The sequence below is a fragment of the Muntiacus reevesi genome, chromosome 4 (assembly GCF_963930625.1).
Source record: "Muntiacus reevesi chromosome 4, mMunRee1.1, whole genome shotgun sequence".
Lineage (NCBI taxonomy): Eukaryota > Metazoa > Chordata > Mammalia > Artiodactyla > Cervidae > Muntiacus > Muntiacus reevesi.
Genome location: NC_089252.1, coordinates 67,711,040 through 67,730,590, shown reverse-complemented (window position 1 = coordinate 67,730,590; position 19,551 = coordinate 67,711,040). Strand labels below are relative to the sequence as shown.

Genomic DNA, 19,551 nt, shown 5'->3' with positions numbered 1-19,551 from the left:
GCAGGGAACTTTTTTTTATTGCAGATTCTGTAAATTTTTCATGATCAGTGATCAGATTGTTCAGATTGCCTGTTAATTATTCATTCAGTTTTGGTGGGCTGTATGTTTCTAGAAAGTAAGATGGACTTGTTCTGTTTTGTGCTATATTAACAATATTGCAATAAACATCCTTGCATGTATTTATAACTGTGGTGGTTTTATTTTTGTAAGTTAAATTTTTATAAATGAGGTTGACAGGTAAAGAATAGATTGAGTTTTATTTCAATAGACATTGCCAAAATATTTTGAACAAAGATATTAGTCATTCATGATCTACTTAACAGTAAGAATATCTGTTTTCTGTCTGGTACTGGGTGTTATTGAGTCTTAACTTTTGCCGATCTAATGAAGGAAAATGGTGTGTCTTTGTTGTAATTTGCATTTGCTTATCACTAGTAAGGTTGAACACATTTCCTTGTATTTATTTTAACCAATGTAATATTTGGTTGTCTTTTTTTTTTTACTTTACTGCCATTCCTTGTGTATTGTACTGTTGTGTTGCAGATAATTTTTTCCTACCATATTGTGATTTTTTTAGTTACTCATTTAGATGCCTCCTGATTTTTGCTTGCAATAGTTTCCCTTCCTTATATACACTTAAGAAGTTTATATAATATTCTTTCAACTATTTTTTTAATATCCACAATATTTTATTTTTATATTTTCCATCTTTAGTTCATCTTTTTTAACTTTTAAAGATATCTTTAAAAATTTAGAAGACCTCAGAAATTAATATGCTGCTGCTGCTAAGTCACTTCAGTCGTGTCTGACTCTCTGCCACCCCATAGATGGCAGTCCACCAGGCTCCCCTGTCCCTGGGATTCTCCAGGCAAGGATCCTGGAATGGGTTGCCATTTCCTTCTCCAGTTCATGAAAGTGAAAAGTGAAAGTGAAGTTGCTCAGTCGTTTCCGACTCTTAGCGACCCCATGGACTGCAGCCCACCAGGCTCCTCCGTCCATGGGATTTTCCAGGCAAGAGAACGGGAGTGGGTTGCCATTGCCTTCTCCAAAATTAATATGAGATTCTACACAATAATGGGTATTATTTAGGTAAACTTTAAACTTCTGTGTGTGAACTCAGACTTGCACCTGAGTGTGTCTTTTGTCACAATTTTAAATAGACTCCCTTAAAACTTTAAGATTTATTTATATAGTCAAACATTATATATGTCTCTTATACATATAACTAAATCTGTAATGTTCTTTTCCAGAGAGCTGGTTTGTTTGTTTCTTCACATGTTTTTTTATGTTTAATGCTGTTAAAATGTCTTAATATAGTTATAAAATCTAAGGAAAATGTAAAAATTTTTGTTCAAATAATGTTTAGGCAGTTGTTTGTTTTTTTACACTGCTTTACTTTTTAATGTCAGTAATGAAAATTTTCTTTATTTCAGCTAAAGAAAATTCGGTCATTGCTTGTTGCTGGAGCTGCACAATATGATTGCTTTTTCCAGCATTTACGCTTGTTGGATGGAGCACTTAAACTTTCAGCTAAGGATCTTAGATCCCAAGTGGTTAGAGAAGCTTGCATTACTGTAGCGTAAGTATATTCTTTTTGTGATAAGTATTTTTTATGAATGAATTTCGTGCTCATTGATTGAGTTGCTCATTCAGTAAAGCACTAGTAGGATAACCCCCCTAAAGCATGATCCAAAAATCATATGCACAAGGGTTAAATTTGTGCAATTTGAAAAAAAAAACCTTTATTAATAGTACTTTATACCAACTTTGCAGTGTGTTTATATGTCAGAAGTGTACTGGTAGGTTTTTGGTCACTAACTCTGAGTGTAAGAAAAAAATGAATGGGTCCAAGAACTGGCTCTTATATAACGTTCTATTTGCTAATTTGGATATTAAGCTTTTTATTTCTGACATTTTAGCAATTGTCCTCGAATTGTAACGTACATCATTAACTTATCAAAGTCTAAACCTATTCAGTATGTTTATATTTTTCTACATTTTAAGGATGTTAGAACCCTTGAACTCCTTTTATGGCTGCTCCTGACCAAAAAAAATTTGTTGTATATATTGTTGTATAAGCCTTCCTTTGAAGAGAGGGAGCACTTAGATACATACTATTAGTATTTATAATCTGGATCATATTAGATGTCCTAGTCAGAACAGAAAAAAATAAACTAAAAAACTCAGGAAATAAAAACTATGAGGATTGCAAGAAAAGGAACAAAACTGCCCTTATTAACAGATGATATAATTATCCATGCAGAAAAAGAAAAGAATTAATAAATGATTATAGTTAAGGAACTATATGGCATGGTTGCTAGATACAAGTTAATATACCAAAATAATTGATATCTTGATATCAATGAATTTTGATATCTTGATATCTCTTGATAGCAAAACAAAACAAAAATCTGCAAATTGTAACCTTGAAAAATACTCCATGATGAGAATTCTGCTTTTTGTCATGATGCAATAGCTGGTATAGGATTAGCCCCCTTGAAGAAAACTGGAGAAAGTGTATAAGACAACTGTGTACAGATAATGGACAGCAGACAGGCAGGACTGTAATTCTTGAAACAAATCAATTTAACAGTACCATCAGCACAGTTTTGACCTGGATGCATTTCTGAACCATGGAGGGGGAGGGAGAACCCAGGCAGAGCAAGACAGTCTCACTGAGCTGAAGAAGAAACAAGAGAAGAGATGGGAGGTTCTGAAAGCTGAAGTGACTAAACTTTTCAGTGCAGAATACTGGGGAGAAGAGAGCTACACAGAGAAAGAGCTATAGAAGTCTGCATAGGGGATCCATGAGTCTAGTTGAATACTAATCTGTGCATGTGAAAGGTACAACTCCCTGGGGACAGGAAAGACCTGCTGCTGGAAGCTATGAGGTAAACAACTCCCAGAACTTGCATGGGCTGGGGCAGGTTCAAGTTTTGAGGAGCCAGACTGGCGCGACCTTGTCAGACACCCAGGGCATGCATTTGAGACCCCAGAAAGGCTGTTGTGTAGGAATCGTACTGCTCAGGCTACTCTGGAAGCTGAGTACTCTCAGGCTACCCTCCTAATAAGCTTGGAAAGACCAGGCTGCTTCCAAAGGACATCACCTGCTGACCAGAACAAAAGGCTCACACTTTAAAGGACGACAGCAACATCAGGGCACAGGTAGCCTGCCCTGCATCTCAGTTGAGTTTCACAAGGGAAAACTGAATGTATGACTGAACACTAGTAAGTAGGTCTGAGTATCGCTTTGAATCAGGAATCTGATATTTTGGAGCTAACTGTGTTCTAAATAAAGTATAACTATATAGAAATTAACCAGTTCTGCACCTTGTCAGAAATATATTTACAGCATTCTTCCTAAGTGTTTTACCCAAAATCATACTAAACCATATTAAATTAATTAGGCTGAATTAGTTGTTTAACTGCAAATTTGGAAAGAGAAGACACGTTTGTTCAGAGTCACCCAACTAACCAGTGCGTGTGTGCGCGCTAAGTTACTTCAGTCCTGTCTAACTCTGTGCAATCCTGTGGACTGTAGCCCGCCAGGCTCCTCTGTCTATGGGATTCTCCAGGCAAGAATACTAGAGTGGGTTGCTATGCCCTCCTCCAGAGGATTTTCCCTACCCAGGGATCAAACCTCTGTCTCTTACGTCTCCTGCAGTGGCAGGCAGGTTCTTCACCACTAGTGCCACCTGGGAAGCTCCAGTCAACGTGTGTTAGTTGCTCAGTTGTGTCCAGCTCTTTATGACCCCCTGGACTGTAGCTCACCAGGCTCCTCTGTTCATGGAGTTTCCCCAGGCAAGAATACTGGAGTGGGTTGCCATTTCCTTCTTCAGAGGAACTTCCCAACCCAGGGACTGACCCTGGGTATCCTGCATTGCAGGCAGATCCTTTACCGTCTGAACCACCATTGTTTACCAGGGAAGCTGGTAACCAGTGTATGGTAGAGTTCTGTCTTCAATCGAGAATTCTGAAATCCTACACCAAAGGTGTGAGGAAGTATTTGTGACTGAAATAGTAGTGGTACCGTTAATATAAATGGCAGAATACTGATTTGGGTAAAATTTTACTTGTTTGTACAATATGTTGAATATAAGATTGATACTGTGGCATCAGAATGAAAATAGCTGATGGATAAAGACTAGACATAAGGACAGGCAGAGCTGAATGTTTTACCTGTCGTGTTAATGCTTAAATTCTGAGATCAGATGGCTTCTCTATTGCAGAGAGATGCTTAAAATGCCAAAATCCAACTTTGCACTAGACAGTAAAAGGTCAGGGAAAAGAAAGAAATATGTAATACCTGCACTTCCCTTTCTCTCTCTTGTTTTTCTGCCATATTAGAACTGGTTAAAATAAAGATTTTAAGTTAATTCAGTAAAAGAATATTTTAAAATTATATGGTCCTACCTATATTTAATGTTAAACTATTTTTCTAAAACAGTATTTTTTTGTCTTCCTTTATAGCCATCTTTCGACAGTTTTGGGAAACAAGTTTGATCATGGCGCTGAAGCCATTGTACCTACGCTTTTTAATCTCGTCCCCAATAGTGCAAAAGTCATGGCGACTTCTGGATGTGCAGCAATCAGATTCATAATTCGGGTAGGTTCTTTTCCTTTCTTTTTTTTTTTTTTCTGTCTTCCTCTTTGTGTCTGCCTGTCCATTTGTCTATCTCTGTCTCTCTCTTTCAGTGTACTTAAATAAATCATTGGAATTTTTTTAAACCCCAAGAAAAAAATTACTTTCGAATAATTTTTCTGATAATAAAAGTAATACACAGGAATTAATGAAATTTAAATAGTAAAGAGGATTACAAAGGAAAGATGTTTGTATACAGAATATAATAGGCACAATATGCATGTGCATGTGTGAGTGTGTGTGTGAATCATGTTACAGGAAGTAACAGGCAAATGTTAAACAGTAAAAATGTTACAAGCAGTGGTAAACGATGACAGCAGATTCTTAATATTTCTCATCATCCACCTCTTGAAGGTGCCAGAAGAAGAGTTAAAAACATAAAACTTCCCCACTTTAATTTTTAAATTTTGCTCTTCTACAACTCACCACTCTAGCCATTCAGTATGTACTTTTCCAAACCTCTATTTTGTGCCTATACAAACTATATTTACTACAGAATGTAAGTGTAGCATTTATATTTTATATATATGTAAAAATAATGTTTTTTTACTCTTGCTTTTTAAACTTCATGTACTCAGGCAGCTTCTCTTGTTTCATTCTTTTTAATGTCTAAGTCAGTTCTCAGTTAAAGGGCATAATATTAAGCTGTCCTCACCATTTTTCTCCATGAAGTTTATGAAATTCTTCTTCTCCATCCTTTACCAACACTTTGTATTATTAGTATCTTAAAGGTTTTAAAATTTAATAATTGAAATATTATTTCATATTACACTTTGCGTTTCTTGGATTATTAGAAAACATTAGGTATTTTTTTCCTTTAATAGTTTTTCTAAGGATTGCCAGTTTGTAGTCTGCATTTTTTCCTCGCTTTTTTCCTAAGGCCTCCTTATCTATGGGTTTTGCATCTGTGGATTCAACCAACCTCAAATCAGAAATATTTTGAGGGGGGAAGAATTCTAGTGTGTTTCAAGAAGCAAAATTTGCATTGCCTTCTGCTGACATCTGTTTCTATAACATTTATAGTAATTACAACTATGTGTATATCGTTTACATTATATTAACTAAGTAATCTAGAAATGACAAAATACACAGGAAAAAAAAGTGTAGGTTTTATGCAAATACTGTACCATTTTATGTAAGGGATTTGCATATCCCCAAATTTTGGTATCCTCAAAGGGTCCCAAAACCACCCCCATGGACACTGAAGGACAACTGTATATTAATTTTATTTGTAAATATATTCTACCAGTTTGTCATTTCTTCAGATATTGTTTAAGCTATCATTTGATATATTTAGAAATCGGAAATTTTTCTGTTTTGAGACAATGTTATTTTTGTAGGTTTTGTTTTAGTTAAAACAACCTTCCCCATTTCTCAGTTATAAAAATAATCAGTTTTTAAACCTTTTATGATTTTGTTTCTTAGGTTCAGATCTAACTTAATTTTTTTTGTGTGTAAAATACGGGTATCTGACTTCTTTTTCCCCCAAATACAAAACCAGTTGACCCAGTGGTGTGTAGTAAAGTTATAGTTCAGTCGTTTCTTAAACTACCACTGTTTTCTTGTAGTAAATTTCCATAAGTGAACGGGCCTGTTTTTAAATGCCTTTTCTGTTTCTTTGGTCAATCTGTCCTCTCCTGTTACATGGTGCTTCTCTAATGCTGCTGTACCAGGCGTTTTCAGCAGTGAGATCTAGGGCCTGTGAAGAGATCTGTGAATCTGTCTCTGAAAATGTCCCTTACCTTCTGTTTTAATGTTTTTATGAGCCTCACTAAACCTGGCACCTTCACAGCAGAGTTCAAAACTAGTGGAAATGATTGAAATCTTAATTTTTTTCTCTGAGTTTAATAGGAGTGCCTTAAATATGACCTCTGGGATGAGTTTTTGGATATTGTGAATTAGGCCTGAGAATTTCCTCCAGTTTATATTTTGCCAAATTTTGGTCAGTAGTAGATGTGGAATCTTGTCAGCTATCCTTTTAGAAATAATTGTCTCTCTTCATTTATCCATTGTACATTCATGAAATGGATTCTGCTTGGCCATTTTACATTATGATACTGCTAGATGCAGTTGGCTAATACTTTAAGAAGACTGTTTGACATGAAGATGTATACTGTTAATTTACAAAAAGTTTCTTCTACCATGGTTATATTACCATTTTGTATTATATTGTTATATGTTCTTTTTTTTACAAAAAAGAAAAGAAAATACTTGCTAGAGGTATTGTTAAGAGATTTTTTTATAAGCTTCAAATTTGTTACATTGGTACCAGTGGGGTTCTTTGATTTTTTTTTCTAGTTGTTTAATTCCTATATTTGTGTTTCTTAATTCCTTTATTTGACTTGCTATGGCTTATTTCTTTTTTTCCCTCGATTTTTGTGGTATATTCTCAGTTTGTCATAGTTTTTATTGTTTAATAGCATAAGACTGTCTTATCATAATGTTTTGTTCTGAGTTTGGCATTAGCAGCATCCAACGATTTAGATTTACCACACTCTATTTTATATTTCTCAGTCATTTGTAATTTCCATTTCAACTTTCTCATTGAATTACATAAGGATATTGTTTGCACTTTCAGATGGTTCTTTTGTTCTTATTGTTTTGTAATTTCATTACATTCCGATCAGAGAATTTGGTAGTACAATTTCTTCTTCATTGAATAACCTGAATTTTGTTAGTATCCAAGTACATCATATATTTAGATAGGTAGTCTTTTTTAGTATTTGCAAAATATGGAATTTATTTATAGAGTGTTTTATTCATTGCTAAATCTAGTTTGTTCATAATATTCCAGTTCTTTATGGTCTCATTTTTTTTAAAAGTCTTATTTTCTTAGAAGTTTCTTGTTCTTTGACAGTGTCAAGAATAAATTCTCTTTTAATCCCCCAGCCTTTTAAAAAGTATATATTTAAAAAAAAATTTAAAAAGTATATATTTTTATCTTATTCATGTCATTTTTTTCCTCTTAACCACTAAATTAACTTCCAGCAACTAAAGTTGACTATGGTGAGGTTTTTTTTCTGCTTTTATTCCTGCCCAGTCTTTATTAGGACTCTTAACCATTAAAAATATTTGCTTGATTTTAGTGTGTTCTCAGTTTTCATAGATATTTATCTTTTCATATTTCCAAATGGCTTTGCTTTGCCATTATATAAGGATTCAAAAATTGGACTTCAGGTTCACATTTGTTTTCTCTCAGAATTATCTCCTTTTCACAAAGAATTGTTTTCTTAACTCTATTATTTTTATAGTGAGACGTTATTTGATTCTTTTATTTAAAAACAGCACCACCTCCGCCTTAGGAAGCTTTGTAGAAGATTCTCTCTGTTAGGAGTTCCCTCACAGCAGTTCTAGGAGTTGATCATCTTTCGTTTATGCTGTCTTTATAAAGAGGAGCAAGATTTCTGACTGAAATGAAGTTTCTTCAAATTTATGTTAGTTTTTGTGTATCATTTATTTATTGCTTCTGTTTGTTTCCTGTCTTTCAGTTGTATATGTTCTCAGGAAAAATCCTTTAAAATCTACTTACACTTGACAGTACCCAATTTGCCATTTTTAGATTTGTTTATACTTTATGTGTTGTTTTCAAATTGCTCATTTTTCATGAGCTTGTCTCATGTTATTGAGACAATAACATGTCCCATTGTCTCAGAAAATACAAATCAAGTTGTTGTTGTTTTACATTATTTCCTGTTTTCTATATTTTTGTTTGTTTCCCAGGGGACTGCTTCTAAGTTGTTCTGATTTTGTATTTGATTGAATGCATCATCTGTAATTGTGAGGATCACTTATTTTCCTTTGGAATAGCTCCCCTGAATATGGTGTAGCAATAGGTTAGTCGCTAGCCCCATCTCTGCCACTGTGATGTTTAAGAGTTAATCAGCAGCAGTAGGATTTTGAGATCATGAGAGAGAGGAGGAAGAAGGTAGGTGAGACCTGCTATGTGGTATGTTGTGGCTAGAAAGTCCCCTTGGGCTTTCTTTAACTCCTCAGTAATGTTTGGGGATGAGTTCTTCTGGGTGCTCAAATAGAAAGTACATGATAAATGTAATGCGCTCAAATCATTCCAAAACCATCACACATACACCCCCCCCACCATTGCCCTCCCTACCGCACCACCCAACCTGTTCATGGGAAAATTGTCATCTACAAAACCAGTCCATGGTGCTAGGGGAGCAAGTCCACAGAGCCCTTCCATACTGGATATAGCAGTTGGATAATATGCAGATCAGCACTGTGTTACATTATCCTCATCTTGAACAACTTCAGGTCTGTGGGTGGCTTCCCTCTGTCAGAGGTGAAAAAAGTTTTCCCTCTGCATTGGTTGAGTTCTTTGTGGCCACTCACTTTTTCCTTCACTCGAAGACTTGTTTCCTCACAAGTGTGGAAGCACTGTGGGCTGACAGCCTTCAGCTGCAGCCTCTTCAAGGCCTTCCTCAGCTTGCAGAGATCTGCCTTTCCTGAAGTCTTGCCCCTTTCTGGTTGTGGCCCATACCCAGTAAACTGATGGACGCGGAAGAGTAGAGTTTTGGCCATCTTAGGCCATTTTGAGACTATCTTCCAGAGCGCCCCAGTGACTTTGGGTAAAGACGTCCTTGGACTGTATCACAGATTGGTTTCTCCTTTGCCTATTCCTGCTTCCTTCTCACTTCCACCAGTGTTGATCCCCAAAGCACTGCTTAACATTAAAAAGGCTGAACTCCATCTCACAGCCTGCTTCCTAGGTAACCCGGCCTGTACCATCAGTTCAGAAGAAAAATAGATTTAAAGCGTCAAATATGTATCCTTAGGTTACTGTTTTATGTTAATGTCCCTTGTGAAGTTTTTAGTGTTTGCTTTACTAAAGAAGAGGTGGCTCAGGTAGTAAAGAATCTGCCCGTAATACAGAAGACCCTGGTTCGATCCCAGGGTCGGGAAGATCCCCTGGAGAAGGGAATGGCAACCCACTCCAGTATTCTTGCCTGGAGAATAATCCCAGTAACAGAGGAGCCTGGTGGGCTACAGTCCATGGGGTCACAGAGAGTCAGACACAACTGAGCGACTAACACACAAACACTCTCACTAAAGAAGAATATAAGAATTACTAATAGAAATCAGAAGATTATATACCTGAAATCTAGAGAGCTGTGGTTCAGCCAGGATGAAAGTTCAGTTAAAATCACCATTTCAAAGTGCATTCTTAATAATTATGCATATTCGCTCTGATGACCCGCTTTGATGACATAGCAGTTACTGTGCTCTCCCACAGTAGCTGTGATACATCAAAAAATAAGACCAGTATGTGTCTGGTTCCCCCCAGAGTGCACTGTCCTAACAGTTCTCTGTAGTTATCAATTAACTTGTCCTTATTATTTAATATTACACCCACATCTGCCCCTCTGAAATTGTATCGTTACTATTTAATTTGGGAAAACCTTTTGACTGGTCTTAATTTCTTTCAAAATCTGATTTTATGGTTATTTTTGTTCTTTTCTAATATAGCTAAATACTTGAATGCAAAGCAAGTAGAGGAAGAGATTATGTAAGGTACATGGTATTTCTCAACCTCTTCTAAACTGTCTTTTTCAGCATACTCATGTACCCAGACTTATACCTTTAATAACAAGCAATTGCACATCGAAATCAGTTCCTGTAAGGAGGTAAGTTTTGAAAAAACTTAGTATAGCTTTATGTTGAATATTGCATTATGTCTGATTCTTAGTTGTGTACAAAATTTAGTTGTCATCAATTTCTTGCCTTCTAGAAACCTTATTAAAGTTTTTTATTTTATGTAAGGAAAAAAGGAACAAAGTGCTTCTTATGACTATCCACATTTCTTGGCCTTTTTGTATTAAAGTGTGTCTGTGAAAGTCGCTCAGTCGTGTCTGACGCTTTGCGACCCAATGGACAATACAGTCCATGGAATTCTCCAGGCCAGAATACTGGAGTGGGTAGCCGTTCCCTTCGCCCAGAGACCTTCCGAACCCAGGAAACAAACCCCCACGTTTTGGTTTATTTGGGCCACTATTTCTTTGGTTTTCGGAGAGTTTGGAGTCTAGAGTCAGTCCTCACCTAGAATCCTACAGCTTTGATTGACTCTCCTGCCCTGGGCAGTCATCTAATTGCCGCAAACCTCAGTGTCTATGATGCTTGTGGGTCTAATGATGTGGACCCCATAGAGCTGTGAGGGTTAGATGAGAGGGACACTAGAAGAAGGAACATAGTCTTTGGCACAGAGTATACAGCCATAACGTCAGCCTCAATATCTGTCTCATTATTTCTACAGTCTTTGATATCACTGGCATCACCACTAGCACCATTAATATTAAAGACAAAAAGCAAGATTTGTGTATTGGATATTTAAGGAAATTGTAAAAAAAAAAAACAAAAAAACCCACAACTCTTTCCCCTTTTTTGTTTGATAAGTATGTTTATTTAAGTACTTTGAATGTTTGGAAAAATAAGACATCATTGTTACCTGTAAGTGATTTGGAATTTGGGGACAGTTGTTTAATTACCTCTCTCTCATATCAGGGTCAGCAAATAACAGTCCATTGGGCAGATCTGTCCAACAGTCTAGTTTTGTACAGGCACAAACTAAGACTGTATCTTAACATTTTTGAAAGGTGGTTTAAAAGGTGGGGAAAAAAAATGAGATAGAGACTGTGTTGTTCTCAAAGCCTAAAATATTTGCTGCCTGAAATATTTACTCTCAGGCCCTTTACAGAAAAGATTTATCAGTCACTGTCTTACACTGAATAAACTGGTAATTGGAAAAATTAGGAATGTAACAGAGAAGAGGAAGTCAGGAAATGCATCATAGAATTATCCTGGAAACGGGGAGCATTTCAGTACCTGTAAGGGAGGCAAGTGGGGTGTAGGCAGAGATGGAAAGCTATGCTGCAGGCTGCAGAGCCATTGAAGAGGCCACTGAGGCCAGAAGATGTGATAAATGGGAGGTTTCAGTACAGGGAAGAAGGGAATAGGTAGAAGTCAGGGTATAGAGGGCTTTGAACAACTGAAAGAGAAATTCCGATATTGTTTCATAAGCAGTTTTTGGTGAGAAGTAATGTCATCCATCCTAGTTTCTATTCCAGCTGTGAACAGTGATTATAAAGGGACAATGAGAAGCATTGGTTTAGTTAAGTGGGACTTCTTACATCTCATGGAAGAGACGGTGCAAAACTGGAACTGTATTTGTGATGATTGACTGAAGGAGGTTTTATTCAGTAAATTCTAGAGATTTCAGACGGAATTGAGACGTGATTATTGGATGTGTATGAGGGAGGTGATGTCAACTGCTTCAAGCTGTGATCGCTAGAGTTAGAATGTCTGGGTTTAAGTCCCAGCTCTGTCACTGTGGGCAAATTAATTTAACCTCCGTGTTATTTCGTGATCTGTACTGTATGGACTCCACGAGTAGATTGCGAGGGTAAGGATTAATGTGTTGCTTTGTATGTAGTGTTTGAGTTGACATCATGGCTTTCTTGGTCACCATTCTGTGTCTGCAGTTTCCAGTGCATAGTAGGTGTCTTTAAAATTTAAGTATCTTTTAAATTAAGTTAAATTTTATATCTGACAAACATTTTCAAGTTAAGATTAAGGTCTTTTTGAACTATTAAGCATAGGAATAGTTGGAGTCTTAAAAAAAATTAAGTATTTGAGAGTAAAGATATCTAAAAATATGTCTTATACTTTAATTCAGAAGACAGAATGCAGTATTATAGAAGAAAGTATTAATTAACATTTAGTTGTAAAGTTATATAACTGAGTATTAATGTTGCAACATTTAGTTAATAGTTAATTTTTATTTTTCAGGCGTTCATTTGAATTTTTAGATTTATTGTTACAGGAGTGGCAGACTCACTCATTGGAAAGGTATGCATGGACTCTTCCGCTTCCACCACTCTCCCCTCCCCTTTGTCATCAGTTCTTTAGAAATTGATGGTATTGGTTTTGCATTATTTCTCATTTTCCTTTATTTTTTTTCTCATTTTCCTTTAAAAGTTATTTGTACTTATTTTCCTTTAAAGATGAGGTGTTCCTCTTACTCATCGCATCTGTGATTTTCTTCTTTGTGTGATGAATGAGGGTCTCTTAGGTAAATGGACAAGAAATTCCAGGTTATATAAGAAATTCCAGGTTATATAAGAAATTCCAGGTTAAATTGGGCAAGTATTTTAAAATGTATCTCTATAGTCATATAAGATAGGTTTCCCAAGGTGCAATTAATCAAGTAATGAATGATTTAGGATAGAAGAAAGGCACTTCTTTTCAGAGCAAAGAGATAAAAAACGTGAGAGAGGTTTGTTGGCAGATTTCTCCACACCAGCTGTCAGGTGTCATTAGGTATGTATATCCTGGGCAATGTTTAATGAAGCTCTGCAGTGAGAAAAAGGAAAATATGGGCAGCTAGTCAGTCACTGGCTATTTGTATGGCTGTATTTCTCATTTGTTTCACATATGAAGCTTGGGATATACATGTATTTATGTTGAATACATTGCTGATTTTCCATTCTTATGGAAAGCATTAAATCTATTCACAACCCACTTTTAAAAAATAGAATATGTTGTTTACTGCAGGCATGATATAATTCCAAGTTTTCTTTAAGTTCTTTCATGGCAGCTGCTATCCAGTTTGGTTAGATTGTAACTGATTGTAGTATTACCACATTTCTACACAGGTAGGTTAGTGAGGAAATGCACAAAAGATTTTCTTTAATTCATGAGAAATTTAAAATTTTAGTACTGTTTATCTGGACTCCATATAAAAATAATTATGTTCAGGTTTATAATGTTTGACTTGTCAGAAGGAAACCATACATGAGCAAAATATGTCAGGTGGATTATTAGGAAATCTTACTATCTTAGATTCATTATTATATACTAGTTACCTTTATTCTCTCCTTTGCCTATTTGTGATTGATGTGTAATTTATAGTATATAGGCAGTATCATTTGTGGTGAAATAGATAGTTTTATACATGAATCTAAAGGTACTTTATTTTATAGGCATGCAGCTGTCTTGGTTGAAACTATTAAAAAGGGAATTCATGATGCTGATGCTGAGGCCAGAGTGGAGGCAAGAAAGTAAGTCTATAAGGTATTTTTGTGGTGATTTAAACATACTTTGGTCTTTTTTCCAACAGAAATTATAGTGGGAGAATGAAAATATTGAAAGTGTCCCAGGTATTGTATTTGATTCGCTCTTTAGTGAAATGGAGATTGATTTTTCTCCATTAAACCTGTACTGGTTGTCTTAACAGTTCATTTAGCCTTGTTGTTTATATATCCATCAGTATTTGTATTACATCATAACATATTCACTTTTGTTGTGAATAAAAATAACTAATTTACTGAGCATTTGTTATGTACCTGATACTTTCTAGGGCAGTAGGTATATGTTCTTTTCTAATCCTTGAAATGATCCAACGAAGGTGCTATCTCCTTTGGTAACTGAAGTTTCGAGATCTGGAAGTTTGCACAAGGCCACCTAAATTGTAAAGATTATAGTCAGGTTTTGAACTGAGATCTCCTTTTCTCAAAAGCCTGTTGTCTTCCTCCAAAAACTTGTTTAATTTAGAAAGTATTCACGTGGCACATTGTGGCTGTATTAAAAACCTTTGGTGTTAAAAACTTCTGCTCTTTTTGAATATACACAGTTTGCAGTTAATGTGTAATCGTGCAAAGTTATTTCTTTAACGTGTTCTTGTTTTTTTAGGAAAAACCCTTAAATTTTGTTGTTTATTTTTTACAGGACATATATGGGCCTTAGAAACCATTTCCCTGGTGAAGCTGAAACACTGTATAATTCCCTCGAGCCGTCATATCAGAAGAGTCTTCAGACTTACTTAAAGAGTTCTGGCAGTGTAGCATCTCTTCCACAATCAGACAGGTCCTCATCTAGCTCCCAAGAAAGCCTCAAGTAAGGTCACATAAGTGAACATTACTGATTACTTCCTCTTTTCAGCTCCACAGAGTTCCTTAAGTTGAATGATTGAATATCTGATTGCTTTCTTCTTAAAGCCTTGAAAGAATGGTGACTGAATGTGCTTATTTCCTTTAGTCTGTTGCCTCAGGGGTTGGGTTACATGCTTGTATAACTTTTTCTCTTTGGGTTGAGTTTAGGAATTCAAAGTTTGTGCGAACATGTTCAGACATGTTTTGTTAGAATATGTTGATGTCTTTGAGAAAGACTGGAAAGCACTAATTTGTATACTTTTTTTTAATACACCCAAAATAGTCCATATAGTAAGTAGCCCATTTCTCGGGCACTGCTGTGGAAGAATTATAATGGAGATTCAGAAATCGTCTTTAGAACTTTTACACAGCACTGTGTGACTGGTAAAAACACCATTACTTTCTTTCCTTGCCTCTGGCATAGTTTGAGATTTCAGCGACTCCCTCCAGGGGACAAAACTATCTATAGTGTCTGACTGACTTCTCTGTGACTCCCCTCTCATCATTATGCTGGCCACCTCAAACCTTTGCTGCCTTGGCAGTTATATCCTATTTTTTGTTTCTCTAGCCCTATAAGATGGCTAAGATGCCTAGCAGTGGCCACAGATATCTGCAGATTTCTCCAGGGAAGAGCAGTTCACAGAACATCAGTCTGCCTCTCTGTAGTTGCTGTGTCTTTAGGGTCTTTGCCCCCAGAAAGATTGCTAGTTGCCTTGGCAACTTCCTGGTCCAGGACAGGTACCAGGGTGGGCAGGAGAGGTGTCTGGGGCACAATCGCAGGAGGTACTCACAGGAGCTTATGAGTACTGTAGTAAATAAGAGTTCAGTGACTTACAAGTTTTCAGAGTAAAAGAAGATACGGTTCGATTTAAAAAATTATTGTAGGAGTAATTGTACCTAAACTTCTCTTTAAATTTGTGATGAATCCTTCACCTTGAATGAACTCTGTTGCTTTTTTTCCCCTTTACTTTTACTTGCTTTACTCAGACTTTGTATATGAGTTGGCTAAAGATCATTGTTAAAATGCAGAATCTGAATCAGTAAATCTGGGATGGGACCTGAGATTTTTGCATTTTTTGCATCACACATTCCTAGGTGATGTCATTACTTTTTGTCTATGGACCATTCTTTGAGTAGCAAAGATCTAAATAAGATATTTTATCTTACTCTAGTCGAACATCTTTAAACATAAACAACTTTGAAATCTGTGAACTTGAATCAATCTGCCTCAACATAATGGTTTTAGGAGACAGTTATAAAAATAATATTGGGTTTGATAACGAAATGCCAAATTTACCATTTAATAATAATAACTTAGGGCTTCCCTGGTGACTCAGACGGTAAAAAATTGGCTGCAATATGGAAGACCCGGGTTCAATCGCTGGGCTAGGAAAATCCCTTGGAGAAGGGAATGGCAACCCACTCCAGTATTCTTGCCTGGAAAATTCCATGGACAGAGGAGCCTTGTGGGCTGCAGTCCGTGGGGTCACAGAGCTGGACACACAGCCGAGCAACTTACATACAATAATAACTTAAGAATATTTTCAGTAGTCTGACATTAACCTCTCTTCCCCTCACCTTTAAAATTTGTAGATAAGGAATTCCCTGACAGTGCAGTGGTTAGGACTGTATGCACCCACTATCATGGACCCAGGTTCATTCCCTGATCTGGGAACTAAAAATCCCACAAGCCAACTTCTTGGTGGGCCAGTGGTTAAGAATCCCCCTGCCAATTCAGAGAATACAGATTTGATCCCTGGTCTGGGGAGATTGTACATGCCACAGGGCAACTAAGCCCGTGGGCCACAGCTGCTGAGCCTGTGCTCTACAGCCCAGGAGCCGCGACTACTAAAGCCCGCGTGCTCTAGAGCCTGAGCTCTGCAAGAGACGCCTCCACAACGAGAATGCCTTGAACCACAACTAGAGGAAGCCAGCATAGCAACAACGATCGAGCGCAGCCAAAGATATAAAATTTTTTAAAAATCCCACAAGCCACATAGCATGACAAGCAAATGAATAAACGATTAATAAAATAAAATAAAATTCATAGATACACTTTCCAGACCCTACTACATACTTAGATATGTTTATTTTGGGGCTTCAGAGTACCATTGTAGTTAAAGGTAAATAATCAGAAAAGATATTAAAGGAGGCAGTGGATTCTTTTGAAATGATTCTAATCATATTAATACATATTACCCTCAGCAGTAGTTTGTAGCTCTGTTTCTCTTGCCGCAGAGAGTAACACTTAATAGCACCACTGTAGATGGTGTGATATCTACAGAGTAATTGCTTGACTTGCCAGTGGCCACAACTGTTATGACTTAGGTGGTGGAGGCTTTGATTTCACTGAGCTCCCTGTGTACTGGTAATAATACTCCCTCTCTCTCCTTCTAAGTAAAATACCTCAGAATAAAATTGTTGGAGAGTGCCATTATTGAGTTCCCTGTTATAATATGTGTGCTGAGGACAGGAGTGAATTCTGTAGAGCTTACAATCTTCATTCAGTGCTAGTTATTTCATTTTTGCTTCACAGCTAATTTAGATACCATTCATACACGACAACAACTGTTCTGAAGTGATTTGTAAAAGAAAAATTGAAATCAAATTCTCAACTCTTCAGAAATCTCAGTGGTATTTCATTAAGTGTTGTCAGAAGAGTGATAAATTATTAAAAGTATTTCTTTTTACCTTACAGTCGCCCTTTTTCTGCAAAATGGTCTACAGCAAACCCATCTGCTGTGGCTGGAAGAGGTAAATTACCTTTTTAAGAGTCATAGCATATTTTACTTAATAAAGTAAAAGTGACTTTATAAATTAAAGTTACTGTGTAAAAAGCTTTTCTCACTCAGAGTGTCATCAAGAATTAATAAAGTTTTCCTTAAAAGTTTTTGAAGCACATTAGAACTGTTTAAAAGCTAAACAGTTAAAAACAATAGCTTTTAAACTGTTTTAATGTGACCCACAAGGAGAAAATCATTTTACATAGTAAATACCACACATATACACTTTACTACCTGTGTTTGTATACCATATACATATACTACATACAATGTATTGTATGTAATTTTATACCTAGAACATACCTGTAATATGTAGTATATTATATGTCAGTATATGTGTATAGTATAATCTGAAGTCCCAGGAAGTCTGCTTACCTTTACTTATGACACACTCTGTTTTTCTGTTTCATTTCATTTCTTTAAAGTGCTATCCTGACCCACTCAGTTAATTTCAAAGCCTTATGAATGGGTCATAACTCAGAGTTTATAAAACTCGTTATTAAAACTGAAAAACTAAGCACCAGAAATTTAATGAGTTAATTTGCATTGCCTGAGAGTGACAGACCTGAATTATTTTCTGAATTATCTTATCCCCAGACTAGTTCTACTTTCATTATTTTTATGGTCAAACAGTAGCTCTGCTGTCATCTATATATCTTGTGTAGCACTTCAGTTTCATGAATCAGTTGTAAATATCATCTTTTCATTTACCAAACAATCCTAGGAAGTTTTACAAAGTATGGTTATTTTTTCCCATTTTTTTGGAAGGGGGAAATGAGGCAGAGAAATATTGAGAAAATTGTCCAAGAAGATTTACTTGCAACAACATTGAAACTGAGGCATCCTGATTTTAAAGTACTTTTCTAGTATCTAGAAAATAAAGTACTTTTCTAGTATCAATATGGCCACTATTTCCTTTTTGGATCATTGTTCATTAGCTTGTGGTGATTTCAAGTTTATATAATTTTTATGCCATTTGCATTGATGAAAATAATACAGGTTACCTTTCCTTTGTTTTTCATAGTATCAGCAAGCAGCAGCAAAGCCAGTTCTCTTCCTGGAAGCCTGCAGCGTTCACGAAGTGACATCGATGTGAATGCTGCTGCTGGCGCCAAGGCACATCACGCTGCTGGACAGGCTGTGCGAAGTGGGCGGCTAGGTGCAGGGGCCCTGAATCCAGGTTCCTATGCATCGCTAGGTAAGACAGCTCACTATAGAAAATTGCACTGCATTTTCTCCCTGGTCTCAGGAAACTAGTGAACCATCATCAATTTCAGTAACTCATCATGGTGATATCTTTATCATCTCTATTTCATTCTTTCTAATTATGAGTAGTCCATACACTTTATATGATTCTGTCCTTGGAATGTAGTTCTGAGATGTCTAAAATGCCCTATTTCTCCTTCTCTTCCTAATCATCTTGATCAGAGGAACAGTTCTTGATTCCTTGATTTGCCTTGTAGAATTTTCACAGTTCTGCACTACTGCCACTTTCAGCTGCTGGTTACTGAGGAAGTTTGGCCTAGTACCCAGCTTCTCCATTCCTTTCTCCTATCTCTTTTTCCCTTCCCAAGAAGGTAAAGCCTTTTGGGAATGTGGGAAAACTGCAAAGCTTAATCATAATTAAAGCTTAAAACATACATCCCCAAAGCCATTCAGAGTTTGTTTTTTATATCCACCAACCTTAAAAGTTTCAGGTTGGTTAGCCGTATTACTTGTCTTACTTTTGTGCTTCATTTTTCTTTCTCTTGAGTAGTAGTGGTAGAACACTAGGCAGGCAAACCATTGGCAGTCCGCAGGAAGTGCAGAGGTTCTGGGTGTGTATGTGGCACACGATAAAGGTGGCATAGCTGCATCCAGTGAGGAAAGCATATGTTATTCATTAAATGGTGTTCAGACACATGGCTTGCAATCTGGTACAAAACTAAGTTCGAATCACATTTTACACTGTATAACAGTTTATTCCAGGTGACTAAAAAGTTGAACAAAAATATAAAGCAACTTGATGAAAACATAATAGTTGAGTATTCATCTAGTCTCAGGTTGAAGAAGACATTTCTAAGCATAAAAGCCAAAAAACCATAAGGGAAAAGTCCCTCAGATTGAAATCTGAGTGTAAAAATATAAAACAAGTGGCTGAAAACAGAAAGGGAAAAAGGTTTTGCCACATACTGCAAAAAAAGCTAAA

The 19,551-nt window shown here is 36.3% G+C and overlaps 1 protein-coding gene across 5 annotated transcripts in view; it reads left to right on the top strand.

Moving 5' to 3' along the window:
* CLASP2 (cytoplasmic linker associated protein 2) overlaps positions 1-19,551 on the top strand; it is a 168,075-nt gene that overhangs the window by 79,950 nt on the left and 68,574 nt on the right. For all 5 annotated transcript variants that reach the window (XM_065932944.1, XM_065932948.1, XM_065932947.1 and 2 more), the window contains exons 11-18: positions 1,434-1,579; positions 4,471-4,606; positions 10,211-10,281; positions 12,440-12,499; positions 13,633-13,710; positions 14,378-14,545; positions 17,279-17,334; positions 18,388-18,561. In XM_065932944.1, coding sequence (XP_065789016.1) covers positions 1,434-1,579; positions 4,471-4,606; positions 10,211-10,281; positions 12,440-12,499; positions 13,633-13,710; positions 14,378-14,545; positions 17,279-17,334; positions 18,388-18,561 — 889 coding nt within the window. The remainder of the gene's footprint in view (positions 1-1,433; positions 1,580-4,470; positions 4,607-10,210; positions 10,282-12,439; positions 12,500-13,632; positions 13,711-14,377; positions 14,546-17,278; positions 17,335-18,387; positions 18,562-19,551) is intronic.